Below are 17,055 nucleotides of genomic sequence, written 5' to 3'. Positions count from 1 at the left end.
TAGAATGTCTCAGGGCTTGGGCTCTAGAACTGACCTCTGCCTTATTACATGAGCTTGAGAAAGTAATTAAGTCTTTCCTGTCTCCCTCTGTCCCTTCCTTCTTTCCACCAGGATGAAAACATAAATCTTTTTTAGTGTCTCATTGAGGCATGGTGAAAACAGTATGTAGGTCTGCACAGACCTACTAGAGAATGGACTTGAGGACGGGGGAGGGGGAAGGGTAAGCTGGGATGAAGTGAGAGAGTGGCATGGACATATATACACTACCCAATGTAAAATAGATAGCTAGTGGGAAGCAGCCGCATAGCACAGGGAGATCAGCTCAGTGCTTTGTGACCACCTAGAGGGGTGGGATAGGGAGGGTGGGAGGGAGACGCAAGAGGGAGGGGATATGGGGATATATGTATACGTATAGCTGATTCACTTTGTTATACAGCAGAAACTAACCATTGTAAAGCAATTATACTCCAGTAAAGATGTTAAAAAACAAAAACAAAAAAAACCAGTATGTACTACATATTGTTGCTAAACACCATTGGGGAAGAACGATCAGAAAAATGATGAACCAAGACTTTAAAAGAATAGTGTAAGTTACTTATTTAGTGGTTTTGATTGGCCTTTAGTTGAGAAATACCTGAAGTGTTGAACCAGCTTTCCTGAAAAGAAACATGAATACATGAAATTTATTTTTCACTTAGTGATCACAAAAACCTATTGTGATTAGTCAGTTTCATTGTTGAGAATGTGATTTGAGCTCCCTTGAAAAAGATTCCAGATAAATTAATGGGTTTATGAAGTTTATTTTTAATTTTTATATTATTTTTAAAGATGGGTGTTAAGTAGTGTAATGAGGTGTAGTCTTCACTTTCGTATGGATGAATTTTGTGAGTGGCTGAATGAGTCATTAGCAAACTAAGATTCTACTTCACAGGAGTATTTTGAGAATAAGCTTAAGAATGTGTAAGTTCGTGAGAAAGGAGCTAGGGCTCCTTGGAGAAATGGCTGATTCCTGGACTGGGGCAGGGGAAGTACAGGATAAGCCAGTAACTTCTTATGATGCCAGAACGTGAGGAAGTCATCACAAAAATATGGCATGTTGAAATGACACAGGGGTAACTTAAAGGAGCTCCCAAGAGCTAAGTCTGGGACAATTTGAGCAACAAAATAAATAGCGGTAGTAAAGGATTACAATCCCTAGAATAAAATAAATATCTATGAGTCCATGCTTCTATCAGTAAATAATTGAATACATAAATAAATGAGGGAGAAGGAGCAGCTCCTGCTTAGATAGAATTCTAATTAATAAATATAGAAGGAATGATGTAAATAGAAAATCACTATTTGGCAAATACCACAGTAGTGATTGTTGCAGAGACCACATCCACCTGTGCATGCTAAAATTAGTAGATGGTGGTATGATGAGAAACAGGATATTTGCATACTCTCAAAATATCTCTGCACAAGATACTTAATATTATAGAGAGAAAAATACTAACTTTACAGTGGGGAAACCTAGACAAACACCCCATTTTAATTAATTAATTTATTTTAAATTTATTTTTGGCTGCGTTGGGTCTTTGTTGCTGCGCGCGGGCTTTCTCTAGTTGCAACGAGTGGGGGCTACTCTTTGTTGTGGTGTGCCAGCTTCTCACTGCGGTGGCTTGTCTTGTTGCAGAGCACGGGCTCTAGGCATGCAGGCTTCAGTAGTTGTGGTATGTGGGCTCAGTAGTTGTGGCTCGCAGGCTCTAGATAGAGCGCAGGCTCAGTAGTTGTGGTGCACGGGCTTAGTTGCTCCGCGGCATGTGGGATCTTCCTGGACCAGGGCTCGAACCCGTGTCCCCTGCATTGGCAGGCGGATTCTTAACCACTGTGCCCCCAGGGAAGTCCCCCTTCTGGACTCTTTACAAAACTAAATGTTTGATATAAGTTTGTTTTATTATTTCTATGTTTATGAGCAAATCAAACAATATAGTATTATATAATCATTGATATTTAAAAGATGTTTACTAAACTGTGTTTCTCATCTGGCCATCTTTATTACTTTTCTCTTCCCTGACTTCCTCTTTGCATCTGTATCTCAGTATCACCAGATAACAGGCTGTCACTCTAACTCTGAATAGTATGTTTAATAGGTGTAACTGGTAGAAGAAAATGTAACCTGGAATTTAGCATACCTTTCTCTCCAAGCTGCATTTCTCTTACTTTTACTACACTTCAAGAAAGAAAAATGGTGCTTTGGAGGAGAGAGGAAAGTAAGAGGTAGAACAACTGAGAAGAAGAGAAAAAGCAAATTAAGAAGCACAAAGGCGGGTAAGGGGGTGGGTGCAGCAAGGGGGGTTACGTGAGAGTAGGAGAGGCTGGTCAGAGAAGGCCCAAAGTCAGGCTGCAGGATCCTCTCCACCTTTGGACTAGATAAAGCCCTGATCCCTCTGGGTCTCAGGAACCTCTTATGCTGTGACCAGTGGGTAACTAAACCAAAGGTTACTTGGGCCAGAATGAGCTTAATCAGCATCTGCGACAAGCATTTCTTGAGCGCCTGCCATCCACAGCCTCCTGAACTCAGTAATGACCAGTCTACCACCCAAGAAGAGAAAAGACCAAACCTCCATTCCAGATGTTTTGTTCACCACTCTGTGGACAGAAGGGAGTAGTCCCCTAAATTCTCCCAGTCCCTTTTCTGTCCCCTGCCCAGACTCATCTTTCTCTAATCCTGGGGCTGACAGATCAGAGGGGAGGCTTGAAAGTCTGCCTTTTTTGCCCCTCTGCTTGGATGCAGAGTTCCTACCAAACTGTTAGAACTTGCCTGACTTGAACTTTGCCTGACAAGGAGTAATCCCTTCCTTTACAGATAACAGAATTGAAGATACCTGGTATTGGGTTGGCCAAAAAGTCGGATCGGTTAGTGAATATGTTGTTCAATAAAGTTCTTCGTGAAAATGAAAAATGTCTTTTATTTTTACTTAAAACTGAACGAACTTTTTGGCCAACCCAATATATTTTAAACAGTTTCCCAGGCAGGCATGACAGTTCTTGCTTGTATTTTTGTTAGAGTATAAGGTTTGTGTGAAATATGCCCAGGCTTGGAAGCAGACCTGGGACACCAAAGGCTTAACAGTTTTACTCCAGAATGATTTTTTTTTTTTTTAGCTGTGCCGCGTGGCATGTGGGATCTTAGTTCCCAGACCAGGGATTGAACCCGGGCCCTTGGCAATGAGAGTGTGGAATTCTAACGCTGGACTGCCAGGGGATTTCCCTTACTCCAGAATGAAGCTGAGTGTATTTTTAGAGTAGTTTAGTTACAAAGATATTGTGGCATCTAAGCCTACTTTTTTGTACAGGAGTCAAGAAACAGAGTTAAAAAATACAGGCAGGCTTGATTGATCTTAATAGATCAGATGTTGCACTATCTGTGGCACAGTTTGCTGTTCACATTTCTGATCTAAAATTGCTATTCGTCCGTGGCTTAATGAACTTATTTAAAAAATCTAAGGTAGTTTTCCTTACAAATGTGATCCCTATCCTAGAATTTTCGACCTAAGAACTAAAACAAATGGGAGCAGCGCACAGTGGGTGATTTGCCTGCAAAGAGATGCTCAGGAGGAGGTCATAAATCAGTGGTTCTCAGCGAGGGCGATTTTGCCTGCAGGTGTGTGTGACAACATCTGGAGATGTTTTGGTTGTCAGCCTGGGGAGGAGGTTCTACTGGCATCTAGTGGGTAGAGGCCAAGGATGCTGCTAAACATCCTACAGTGCACAGGACAGCCCCTCAACAGAGGATTATCTGGTCTGAAATGGCAATAGCATCGAGGTTAAAAAACAGTGTCATAAATATGTGCAGAAGATACTGTATGGACTGATTGATAAATCAGCTACGTTAGGAATAAACCCAAGATGGTGCCTACATTTGTGGCTTCTGTCTCTGAGACTTGTAGTTTTTTTTTTTTCTTCCAGATTTCTATTTGTAAATCATTTTAGGCTTACAGACTGGGTAATTGTCATCTCTGTTTTCTTAACAAAACCTCCCATGTACCAAGTGCTAACTGTTGAGTGAAGAAAAAGAGAATGAGCAAAGAGATGCAGTAGGAACAGATCCAGTTACGTTTCCCTTCCACATAAACTCTGTGAGAAACACTTAGGCAGAGGGAAGGTTTGGAGATAAGCTTCTTGGTTTTCTAGAAACATCTGGCAGGTCACCCCCCTGCATCTGCCTGTGCCTGTGCTTCTGCTTGGCTAAGGTTGTGCTTGTGGAATTGGTGTCAGGGAGAACATCTCCTGCTTTGGCCACTGATGAGCTTTGGGTCTTGAAAGAGATCATTTCACACCCTGCACCTGACCCTGGCCGCTGAGGGTGACCAGGACAATGCTATAGGCCATTACCTATTAAATGTGTGTGTATATGTGTATTCTGATTAAAACATAGAAACCTGAAGAGTGAAAGTCTTATCATAATCCTGATGATAAATTTTAAATGTGTATATTAGCATATAATTATTAAAGATAAAAATGGAATTATAATTTTATGGTATATTATACTATTTTACAGTATGTTTTCACCATACTATAACGTGGACATTCTTTATTTTAGTATGATGGGTAAATCATTTCAAGTTGTCTGAAAAATAAGGATGATAGTATCCACCCACCTATTCCAGAGGCATTAAAGAGACTCAAATATAAATTAAGATTTGTAAAGTGTGTTGAGTTTCTTAGATGAAAACACCATGATGTTATGGTACTGTGTTGTATTTTTAATTGATTATAACAATTTTGAATGATTCTATTATTAGTTTCTTCTGAGATGTTATTGAAATATTTTTAAAAACATTCTGAGTCCTCAGAGAGAAACCATTATGGCTACCTTAATGTAGTGTGTGTAATACTCTTAGATTTCAGCTGCCTTTTTGTGTTCCCCACAGGCAAATACGTGTATCAACCGATGACCCCTGTGGAACAGCTTCCAAGCACTGAGATTCCCGCGAAGCCTCGGGAACCCACAAACACCATTCAGATCTCAGTCTCCCTCACTGAACACTTTTTGAAATTCGCATCTGTCTTCCAGCCTCCCCTCCCCCCTGATTCACCAAGGTACTGTATGATCTCAGACCTCTTTATTGACAACTATCAGGTTAAATGTATTAATGGGAAGATGTGTTATGTGCAGAAGCAGCCGGCGCCACATTCCCACAAAATTAGCCCCGAGGAGGTCTCTGCACACGATGCCTTAATATCAAAAGAGAGCAATACGCCAAAAACAGATCACTGCTCTTCTCCCTCAAGTTCTGAGGACTCTGGGATCAATGCAATCGGGGCTCACTATGTGGAGTCGTGTGATGAGGACACAGAAGAAGGAGCAGAACTGAGTTCAGAGGAAGATTACAGTCCAGAGAGCAGCTGGGAGCCAGACGAGTGCACCCTTCTCTCCCCGTCGCAGTCTGATCTGGAAGTGATCGAAACAATAGAAACCACCGTGTGAGGGTCCAGGCAGGAAGCCACGTCCTCTGATCCATGCTGAGCTTTTGTACTTTTGTCTGATGGATCCTTTTTCCAATGCAGTCGATGTTTTCTACCCCTCTCTAACAACCATACCAGTTCAGTGGTCTGCTGATTTAGCTTCACTTTTAAATTAGTCTTATAATTAAGACATTTTTTTCTTATAAATGGTTTTCTTTTGTATCTTGACTTCCTTTTTATGTAGCATCTGGTGTCATGAATTGTGACCCAGCCTTAATTTCACTGGGAACTTTGAAAGCAATTATGTGATGAAGTGATGATCACAGAGCATCATGGATCAGGTTGAGGAGCTACCCAGAGTGAAGGAGACACTGTTTTATAAATAGCCAGTTCTTCGCAGAACAACTCTTTGTCGTTCCTTTTGGCGTGCTGATGAGCACCCCTACCCTGCTCGTCCCGTGTGGAAAGTGGTTCACATGACCCCTCAAGGTGTGCACTGATTGATGCCATTCTGTCCCTTTCCCCGTCTCCCCACCGCCTGCACTGGGGCTGGGCCAGTGCTGCCCTGGCTTACTTCTGGGAGGTTACTGGAGGCCAGCTCAGTCCCTAGTTATGGCCAGTGTCTGCACATCCCTCCGTTACCTGGGGCTGAGCTAGACCTCACTTCAGAAGAGATTCCACCTTCTGTTTCAGGCTCAGTCCAGCTTTAGCTGAGTGCCTACGCTCTTCAGGGATACAGAGTGAACAAGGCCTGACTCCCGGCAGGAAGGGACCACAGTTCAGTAGGCGAGGTAACACACGCAGGTGATGGGACCCAGAGTGCCCTGGGAACCCCAGGGAGGGAGAGATGTACTTGGCCTGGGCTAGCTGGGGATGTTGTACCATTTGAACTGGCCTCTTGGGTGGGTTCCCCAACATATCCCTGCTTTTTAAAATTGTTCTTCAAATCTGGGGGAAACTTTTAGGAGTTATATAGGTATTATATTTAGGAGGCAGCCACATCTGATGTCTTACGAAAAAAAGTCAGTCATAGTTTTAGTTAGCATGGAAGTGCTAAAGACAGCAGTCCTTTAGGGATTAGGAATGAATCTAATAGGTTTGATTAATTCTGCTTCATTTGGTTGTATGAAGCATTAGGATGGCTTAGGTAAGAACTGGATTAGAATTCAGTATGATGCATGGATTTTTTATGCCATTGCAAAAACAGTTGAAATAGTTCTCTAAGTCAGGAGAAAATATTTTGTGTAATATTCATTCACTTTACAACAGTAATATTCATGGGCTGTTGTAAATATTCTCTTTTCCTGCACACATAAAATAGTAAATGATTCTTATTTAGCTCTCTTCAGAATTCTGCTCCTAATCTCCATTTGTAACTGGTGTTCTCGTGTGAGTCGGTTACCTGCTGTTTCTCCAAATATACCGTCTGTGAGGCATAGTTAAGAATCCAGGAAATTTAAAATATGGCCCACATGAAACCAGAGCTGTCAAAGTTGGAGCTAGAGAAATACTTCCTACACCCTGACTATCCATGAGCGCGCTCTCATGGCATCATCTCATGACATATCTTCTGTGTCACATTAGTTTGTATTTTAAGAAATAAGAAGAGGCCTGTTGTGTCCTTCCCTGAAGCTTCCACTTGGCATCTTTCACAAATCACTCCAGGCAGAACCTGCTTTCCTAGTTGTATGTGTAGTTCATGTGACTGGCTAGAAGAGTTTGTTAGCTTTAGGTGCCCCAAGCAGCCATAGGGTTTAGAAAGCAGAGTGTGCATATTCCTTTGAAAGCAGTGTGTGTTAACACTTTCTGTGCTAGATGAGAATGCAGCCAGCATAAAGTTCCCACTTACTGAAACGTAAAGACTCAACAAGTCAAACCAGGAAGGTGGTGAGCAGAGCTCCAGGTACAGCGGGGCCCAGGAGAGGGTGGCGGAGGAGGGTGTACGGAGAGGGGCTTAGGGACAGACAGCTGAGGAGCCCTGCCTTGGGCTCTCAGCACCGCCCAGGATTGAGTGGCCAGCTGCAGCCAGGGCGACGCCAGGGTCCTGACTTCACCTAACTCTGGGTGAGCTTGTTGCAACCCCGGGTGGGAACACGAGGCTCTCTTTCTCTGCACCATTCCTATCAGTTCTCTCCTCCATCCGTTAATCTAATTGGAGTCAACCACCAGGTCTCCAGAGCCATGGGAATCCATGGGCACAGGGCCACGTTTCTGAGGCTGGCTGTGTCAGGGTTGGGCACTTTAATATGATAATATCTATGACTTTTGCCTATGTTCCTGTTTAAACTCCTGAACTGCCATTCAGATTAGCCATGATTTTAATGGAATTTTTGGATTTAAGACTAGTTGATAATCACTTTAAATGTTTGCACAAACTCTTTATAATTAAAAACTAAGATTCACTTCTATCTATTTTATAGAACTGGAGATGTTCCACTGGATTCTAAATATCAGATGATCCTGGATCTCAAAGTAGCCTTTTCTAAATAAGCACAAACAGGAATTCTTTTTTTTGTCCTAGCACTCTTAATAATTATCTGAAAATCATATATGATTGAACCGGAATTGTTTCTCTAATGCTTGCATTCCAAAAACAACTGATAAGGATATAAAAATACGTAGTTTCAACTTAAATTCTAGGCCTATTCTGTTCTGTATTATATGAAAGAATTTCTCTGTAATCCTGATAATGTATTGCTCATTTGTATAAGCATATTTATAGGTACTTTTAGAAAATGTTTAGACTGCAATGTGTACTATAGACATAGAACACAGTCATGTTAAATAGGTTTTTGATTAATACTTGTACATTGAGAGATATGAAAGCTTTATCATTTGGACCTTTGCTCACTTGGGGAAAAGAGTTGGGCTGTGTGGGTGGAAAAACTGCTTTCTTGGGCTTTTATCAAAAACTGGCACCATTCCCACTTTTTGAAAGTTGGTGTGAAAGCTGTTAGGTAGAACATACAAAGTAAGTGCTGTGTGGAATTTAGCTTTCTTATCTAACCAAGATTTCTTTTAGAATTTTCAAGTTTCACACGTGTTCATGACTTTTCTGAGAAATGACAAAGCAATTAAAATGCTTTTGTCGTTATAACTGTTTGGTACATTAACAACTGAAGCTTTACAATCAAACCTAGGTATTTTCAAGATTTGACATGCAAATTTGAGGAAAACCCTGAAGAAAAACAGATGCTTTCCTGGAAGGGGGAAGACCTGTAGTTCAAGGTAATACAGTACAAAATGAAACAGAAAATAAAATCACCAAAACCAGAACAAAACCATGAAGTTGTTTTTCTGAGGTACTTTTTGGATTTGATCTAGGATTTGATTTTATCTTGGGAGTGGTGGTTTTATTTCTTAATCTCTACTTCCTGGCCTGTTTGAAACATCAAAGTTCTTTTGGGGCGATCATAAACTCCTTTTATGCAAATTTCTCTACTTGGGCAATAGGATGCAACCAGGTAATTTAGAAAGCTGTCAAAATATCCAGATACAAAAAAAAAAAAAAAAAAAATCCAGATACTTTTGGTGGAATAAATACTTCTAGGCAAGAAAAAAAAAAAAGCACAAGTTAAAATAATATTTATACAGTCAACACTTGATTATTCCATCTTGTTTGCAAAATTTTGTTGACGTGTTTTGGATTTTTACATGAGGAAAACAAAGTTTCTGTGAGTCTTCTTTCCTACTCCCCTCTCCAGAGGAGGTGTGAGCACATTAAGGAGGCCAGTTGTATTTTGGGCTTTTCTGTAATGTGCGACTGTGTCTCTTCCCGTTGAGGTGGGGAGAAAGAAGTGGGCGTTTCCGCACTTTATCAGTGCTGTCAATTCCAGGGATGTCAGTGCTTCTCACATCCAAACATAAGTACAGGGGCACTTCTCAAAACTAAGTTTGGAATTATTTATCTTCAGAAAATTTCTTATGTCACTGCTCCCTTTCGTTGTCATGGATAATTGAGAGTTGACTGTATTGGGAAAGGGCTGTGTTTCTGTTTGTGCTTTGAGTTCTTTCTATTAAGGCTGAAGCAGTTCTCTCTTAATAGTCTGAACAAGTCTGAAAGCAAATCATCAGTAGCAGTTTTAATGCTGAGCTTCCATATCATCGTGTTCATGTGTACTTTTAAGGCTGTTCGCACCTTGTAATACTCACTGTGTGATTTTTTAAAACCTGTCTGTTTTAAAGTTTTAAGCACAATGTTGATCCGTCTGTAATTTCCTAAAATTATATTCTGTTTTCCTACAAACAGCTCAACTTTCCTCTCTGTATCATACTTTAGGAAAATACTACCTTGTAAAATAAATGTGATTTTCTTCTTTTTTACCAGCACAAATACGATATTTTGAATTTTGGAATATCCTCCCTCTCCACCCCCCTTTAGAGAGGTTCTGTCTGATTCGAATAATAACACAATGTGAGCCTAACGAAACAAAAACAAAAGCCCCCATTTGCAAAATGTGAAACATTTATATCCAGTGCTTACTTTGTGCTAGGAAATAAGTGGTTTACATCATTATTCCATTTAAATTTTACAAATCCTTAGTGCAGGTAATTATTATTATGCATACTGTACACTCACGGTCACCACTTGTGATAATTTCCAGAACCCTTTACAATAAGAACTTTTTTGTTGGCTGCATTAGGTTTATACAAATAAAAATTACATTCCCCCACAAACGGTATTTATTTCACACAACGCTACAAGCTATGTGTTCGGTTCATACATTCCATGTAAGACAGTTCTGACTGCAAGTTGGATCCAGGGAGGCCGCTGCCCTGCTGAGCCTCGGGGGTGCAGTCACTAGGTCACCAAGGCTGAGGGTCCAAGCCTCAGCGTGGCAGGTCCAGGAGCTTAATGTTTATATTCACACCAAGAAAAGAACAGCTTTGGGGTTGGCTTTTATTGAATAACCTCATGGGGAGTGCTAAACAAATTTGCTTATCAGTAATAGAAATAATACCATTGTTTATGTTAATAATGATAGCTTAAGAGCTGCCTTCCTGCTTTCTCTGAGTATTCCTCACAGCAGCCCTCTGAAGGAGACTTCAGCATCCTCACTTCACAAATCAGGAAAAGGGCTCAAGAAAGAAAACATTTTTGTCCACAGTGGCACAGCTTGTAAGTAAGTGGGAGTCATGTTTGAACTGTCACCTTGGCCGTGGAGCTCATACCCTTGGCCCTTTTCCTGCGTTGCATCCTCCTGTAGCCCTTCGCACCCTCAGGGGCCATGGAGGCTGAGCCAGGAGGCCCATAGTGGGGATGAGAGCAGAGGGTGCCCCCTTCCTGTCCGTGACCAAGAAGACGCCTTCCTCAACCAGACACCACCAGGCTTCTCCCTCCCTCCCTGTTCTGTGCTCCACATGGACCTCCCCCAACACATACACACGCGCACGCGTGTGCACCATCTTTCTGCATGTATCTCTGTGCTTTGATATGGCCATTGCTTCTTCTATGTTTAATCATGAGTCTAGGCTAACTCTTTCTGCCTTCATAAAAGATAACTTGTCTTTTAAAGGGACTTCTACAGACAGCTAATCTCATTAAGTGTGCATTCTACTAATTTAACTCTCTACATGATTGTATTGCCAAGTTGTAGAAAGCATCTCATTGTAGCATCTTACAGATGCTGACTACACACACTTTTATTCTGCAATAAACTTTAATTTAGCATCTCATCCTTACTATATTTCAGTCGCTGGGAATTGGTAATGCCTTTAACCCTTGGTGTCCCACTCCAGTTCTGTGCTGAATGAAGGGGTAAGACGGGACCTCGGGACTCAGCCCTGCTGCAGTAGGGTCAGGAGGAGCAATTAGAAGTCAGGTGGAATTCTTCAGAAACCAGGCGGGTAAGGGTAAATATGCCTAGATACTAACAGTGTTTTTCTGTTTGCTTTTTGGAATTTTCCTAGTTTTCTAAATGAATTGGTGTTACTCTTATAATCAGAAACAAACCCTGTAAGCTCTTTTGAAGCTAGTGAGTTCGGGTGGAGCCTGGCACTGCAGGTTTGTGGGAGGAAGTGGGGAGCCTTCGCGTCTGGGCAGCGTTGCACCCACTCACCCACTTGGGGGAGGGGCTACTAAAGGCTGGACTGCAGACTGTGTGTCCTGGAACCACCCGGTCTCCCCGAGGACTGACCCCAGTCCAGACCTCCAACCATGGCTGGAAGGGTCTTGGGCCAGTGAGTTGGCGAAAAGAAAGGATTTGTTTCTCATTGTCCTTCTCAGTCCCCAGTCTGAAACCGTCTGTGTGAATTTGGAGATGGGAGACCAGAAAGCTTGGGCTCTGGTGGGACATCTTAGTTCTCTTCTCTTTGACAACTAGCGTGTCACCTAGGGTACAATCCCAGAGGATTTATCCCAAGAAGGAGATCTGGAGCGTCACTGTAAGGTGACGACAGAAAGTGCAGCATTGTGGGTCCTCGAAGCCCCACAGCATCTGAAGGGGGACTTAGTAAGCATTTCCCCAGATGTCACCTTCCCTGCCAAGCCCAGCAATTCTGCGTGACAGGCAGGACAGGATAATTTCATGAGTTTATGGCTGAAGCATCGAAGAGCTAAGTCAACAGTAAAGGCAGGTGAGTCACTCTTAATTGGCAGGTAAGTAGCGGGGCCAGAGCTCCAAAATTCTGTTGATGCCAAATCCAGCCGGTGTTACCCCCTCACTTGTTGAGCCCCTGCAGTCCCACCTGCCCTCTCCTGCTGCTCTCCCTCACCTGCCTCTCTCCCCTCCCCACACCTGGGGCCCCGAGGCCATCCACTGCGGTCCTCACTCCCCAGCCCTGGCTCTAGGTGGGGGCATCCAGGAGCCACAGCCCAGCCTTGCGGGCATCACCGGGTGCTGCCCTTGTCGTCAAGTGCTCTGGATTCTGCCCAGCCTGGCTTGACCTTGTCCTGTGTCTGGCTTGAGACCCGGATGCTGCCTCTGGCTCAGAAGCGGCCCTGGATCTAAGAACTCTCTTGAGAACTGGCCTCAGACCTTAGCACTTTTGGTGTCAGCCGCTTCTGCCTCCTCCTGCTCCCAGCCTCACTGAAGTGGGGCCTTTGATACCAACTGCTTCCCGTGGTAGCACCAATCCTCACCCACCTTAGGCTTGCCTCCCAGGGCCAGCCTACTCCAGGGCACAAGGGCCTCATGTAGTAGACTGAGTTTCTGCCCCCATGTTTAGAATCTGCCTGTGTGAACTGTGATGCCAAAATTCATCAAGCAGATGTAGGTACACCCAGGTATCAGCAGAGGACCTGGAAGAGCCATCCCAGCGTGTCCACAACAACGCTCTCGGAGGCCATGCAGTCAGGCCGGGAGCCCTTGGGAAGACCTGGGGTGGGGGGTGGGGGTTCTGCCCTGTGTCTGGAGGGTGGGCTCCCTGAGGCCTGGCTGGGATTTGCATAGGGATCCACAGAGCCGGTTTTTCCTGGGAATCTAGACTATTGAGAGGTAACTCTAGCATGATTTAGAAGCTGCACTGAATATGGGGAGGACGCCAGGGATTTGGGATTCCTGAGGAACCCAAGGCCCTAGGTGAATGGGGCCTACAGTGGGCATCTCTGTACGGGTCACTAGGAGGTCAGCACAAGATCAGTGGGTCCAGCTAGAATTCACTGGGGTCCTTTCTGATGACTGGGGTTCCAAAACAGGTCAGTTCTTCCCGGAAGATTTATCCTTACCCCAACCTATCCAAGAGTCACAGAGAGGCAGTGAATTCCTGGAGCTGCAATGTGTTTCCTGAATCAAACGGGAAATCACTTGGGCCCCATCTTATGCCTGATACAGCCACTCAGAAAGGGAATAATGGGTTATGGAGAGGTCAGAAGTGGGGAGGATGAAGGGAGGAAGTTGACTGGGAGTCAGCATCTCAGGTGGAGGTGGAGGTGGATTGTGGGAGTATTGAAGGATGATGGGCCAACTCACTCTTCTAGAGAGAGAAGAGGCCGGGTTGGGCAAACCGTGAGGTCCTCCACTTTGCTAGGGGCTGGGACCTGACCTGGCCCTCCAAGACTATTGGGACCAAATTCTGACCTCTGTGACGCATGTAGCACAGAGTTCTGAGGGAACCGACGTCAGATAGGAACGGGCTACTGGCTTCACTGGGTTATTGAGAAGTGTCCCTGTGTGAAGCCGAGGCCCATCCCCACCAGCAGCTTAACAGCAGATCCCGACAGGCTCCTGAGCCAACTAATGCCTGGCTGGGGCAGGAGGCAGGAAGTCGGGGCCTGTGCACCAAGAGCTGGGGAAGGGACTGTGCAGGGGGTGGTGTGCATGTCTTACCTACCCCGTCGCCCCCGAAGCTGTAGACATTCATTCGTTCACACAGGCAGGCATATGTTCAAAAATCTGTCAATTATACCTATCCTCTGACTCTGCAAAATCATTCCTAAGTTTATACCCAACAGAAATGCATACATATGTCCACCAAAAAGACAGGAAGAAGAATGGTAATGAGCCAGTACTGGAAACAACCCAAATGTCCATTAATGATAGAATGGATCGGTTATGGTATATTCTTACACTGGAATACTATTCAGCAATGAGAAGGAATAACAGAGAGCAGTCTCACAAGCATAATTGGAGTAAAAGGAGCCACTTCCAAAAGAGTAAATAATGTACTTTATGAAGTTCAAAACACGCAAAACTATGGTGTTAGAAGGCAGGATGGTGGCTAACTTGTGGGGTGATGAACAGAGAATTCAGGGGACATCTGGGGTGCTGGCCATTTCTATTTGCTTGATCTGGGTGCTGGTGATACAGGTGTGTTCACTTCATGAATTAATCTGGCTTTGCAATGTGGTTTGTGAACATTTCTATCCATAAAAAGTTTCCTTTAAAAAGAGACTTGAAAGATGGTGGCAGCTAGCCTGCTTTGAGCACTGTGCTGTGAAAGACACAGGAGTGGACTGGACACAGTCACGCCCCTCAGGAGTGCTGGAGGCAGACAGGAAAACACCCAAGCGTGGAAACAAGGTGAGTCAAACTGCCCCTTGCCTGGGGAAGTGGGGAAGGCTTCGTAGAGGACTGGGGTGTGGAGGAGGCTGGCGGCAGAAAGATGGCCATGGATGCCCTGAGAGGAGGGGCCGCTGGATGAACCCTCTGATGAGTCAGGGCCACCCCCTGGAGCTCAGAGGTGCTCAGGATCCCCTCAGACTCTGCAGGGACCTGGGGTCCGCCCTGGGCTGCCAGAGGACGACACACCAGGTCTTTCCTGCAGCTCTGGGCACGTCACACGCATCTGATTCTGGAGATGGACCTTTGGAAAAACATTTTCAGCAGGCAGAGCTGAGTGGAAACATACTGCTGCTAAAAGGATCCCCAAAGCTCTGAATTATTTATTCCCTGATGCATTCATCATTGATGAGACCCCGGTTGGCTTTCCTCTTCCACAAACAACTGCCCTCCCGCTCTCACCATGGTAGGCTCTGGTTGGTAACATGTTACCTTTACAAAGCATCTCCCCCACGTCACTTGGACCTTTGCTGTAGATGGAGCAGATGCGTCTCTATTTTTCAGAGGAGTACTAGCCTTCCTCAGCTCACATGTGGGCCTGTGAGGCCTGTGCCTAGAACCTGGGGCTCCTGACTGGCTCTTTCCAACAGCCCATCTGCTTCCTATGGGGAACTGGGTGAGACTCCATCCCCCTCCTCGCCCCCCATGGCAGGAGGTGGGGCACTCAGCTGAGCTGGGAGCTGACTGACTATTTTCAGATGGTCCTTTCAAATACTTACCATTTGCCAGGTACAAAGAAGAAAGGGGCTGTGATGGACACTGCTGCGTTTTGGCAAATCAGAATCCCTCCCTTCTTAGGGCCCTGATTTCCTTTCAGAGGACCACCTCTCCCTCACCCAGGCGCAGCATGGGAGGAGCCAGCTCAGACCAGGTACCTGCCCTCCCCAAATGGTAGCTGACGGGTGCCTGGAGCCTCCCCCCAGATCTTTCCTCTTACCACCTGTCACAGCCCAGGGGTGGGCACGTGACCCGGAAGAGCAGCTGGAGCTCAGCACCGGGGCTGGAAGCGAGTGCTCAGAGCTGCTGCTCTTCCATCCTGGGAGCCTCCCACCCCCTCAGTGAGCTCCTGTGGCCATGTCAGCAGAACCACGGCTGCTGACTGAGCCTGGATGTATTTCCAGAGAAGTCTCTGCTAAGGAACTGCTCTGAAGTGGGACCTGACGTCACTGCAGAGTAGAACATGTGCTAAGTGCCACGAGAGGGGACAGGGACCAGGCCCAGCTCAGGCCTGCATGTCCTGGGGCCCAGCACTGGCCAAACCTGGAGTCGGTTTCTCATCTGCCCTTAGATGAGACAAGAGGGATCTTCAATCCAATCCAGAAGGCATGACCTGGGTATAAGGCTGCTGTCACTTATTCAGTGGTGCTGTGACTCGAATGACAAAGAACTCTTGGGGATGACCAACTAGGTTAGTGGCTGGAGGAGAGTGCCTTGCTGGTGTTTACCAGCCCTGGTTTGAACAGGGGCTCGGATGCTCAGTAAACTGCCTTGGCCCTTTAGAGTGTCGACTGAAGAAGGCAGGCAATCACCACATTTTGCTTTGAGACTGTCGAGCCCCTTTGGCCTTAATTTTAGACTCGTCAAGAAACCTGATATGGAATTTGTGGAGGTGGCATCACTGGCTCTGAAATCAATCAGTTCTGAGTTCAGATCTGTGCTTTGCTACTTCCTGTGTGTCGCCTTGGTTAAATTTTCCAGTGTGAGCCTCAGCTTTCTCATCTGTAGAATGGGGTTGAGACTCTCACGTGGCTTCAAGGGCCATCCAGTTGGTGGTCACTTCACTTAATGCTCCACCATGTCCCCTAGTGTGGCCTCCTTGCACCTCTGTCAGGAGGCGGCAGCTTGTGCTGCCATCTCGGGGGTAGTTCTGTGATAAGAGCTAAGCTAACACGTCTGGGGCATTTGCCATGTGCCTGCCCAGCACTACGCATTCTCAGGTACTGGCTCATTTAGTCTTCACTGCAGCTTTATTTTATAAAGAAACTGAAGCTGAGAGTGACTTGCTCAGGATCACAGCCAGGATGCGGCAGAAGCAGGATATATTTTTTATTAAAAGTTGTATCTAGTTTATACATCAATTTCCTGTGGACTGTTCTGGAGGATTAAAAATGATGCACACGTAAAGGACCCAGCACGGTGCCTGGCACCCAGAAGGCGCTGGCTGGTTCCTGGGCTGGCTGGTAGGAGCACCACGGGCTTTGGGCCCGGAGCTGGACAGGTGGGCTCGCCCTGCGCACCTGCCAGCCAGTCCCTGGGAGCCCGGTCGGCCCTGAAGGGACCGCACAGGGAGCACCTGAGCCTGGGGGGCAGACACCTAGCCTCTGTGCGTGTGCTGTGAGCTCCTACGGTGGTTGGTTCAATGACGTACAGGAAGTGCCCAGGCCAAGAAATGGAAAAATCCTGCTCTGGCAGCCTGGTCCCTGGCAGAGGGGGACCTGGGTGGCTGGTGCTCTGGATGGAGCTTGTGACGCAGCTGCTTATGGAATAAAGGCAGGGCTGCCCCAATCAATCAGGGTCCTTGACGTGGAGCTAATAGAACTGGATGGTGGCAACAAGAGTTCTAAACGTCCTTTATGACTTGACAGACGGAGAGTGAGACAGCCAG

At 45.4% G+C, this 17,055-nt stretch overlaps 1 protein-coding gene across 2 annotated transcripts in view; it reads left to right on the top strand.

Moving 5' to 3' along the window:
* C4H3orf70 (chromosome 4 C3orf70 homolog) overlaps window positions 1-9,725 on the top strand; it is a 77,820-nt gene extending 68,095 nt beyond the window's left edge. The window contains exons 2-3 of one of the 2 annotated variants that reach the window (XR_009502883.1): window positions 4,917-5,940; window positions 6,145-9,725. Coding sequence is in view for 1 of the 2 variants with exons in the window: in XM_059920702.1 (XP_059776685.1) it covers window positions 4,917-5,473 (557 nt within the window). In the remaining variant the exon portion in view is untranslated. Of the gene's footprint in view, window positions 1-4,916 lie in introns of both variants that reach the window. The other variant, XM_059920702.1, reaches the window with a different exon arrangement.
* Window positions 9,726-17,055: the final 7,330 nt, after the last annotated feature.

Source organism: Balaenoptera ricei, chromosome 4 (assembly GCF_028023285.1).
Source record: "Balaenoptera ricei isolate mBalRic1 chromosome 4, mBalRic1.hap2, whole genome shotgun sequence".
Taxonomy (NCBI): domain Eukaryota; kingdom Metazoa; phylum Chordata; class Mammalia; order Artiodactyla; family Balaenopteridae; genus Balaenoptera; species Balaenoptera ricei.
This window is presented reverse-complemented; position numbering and strand designations above follow the sequence as displayed.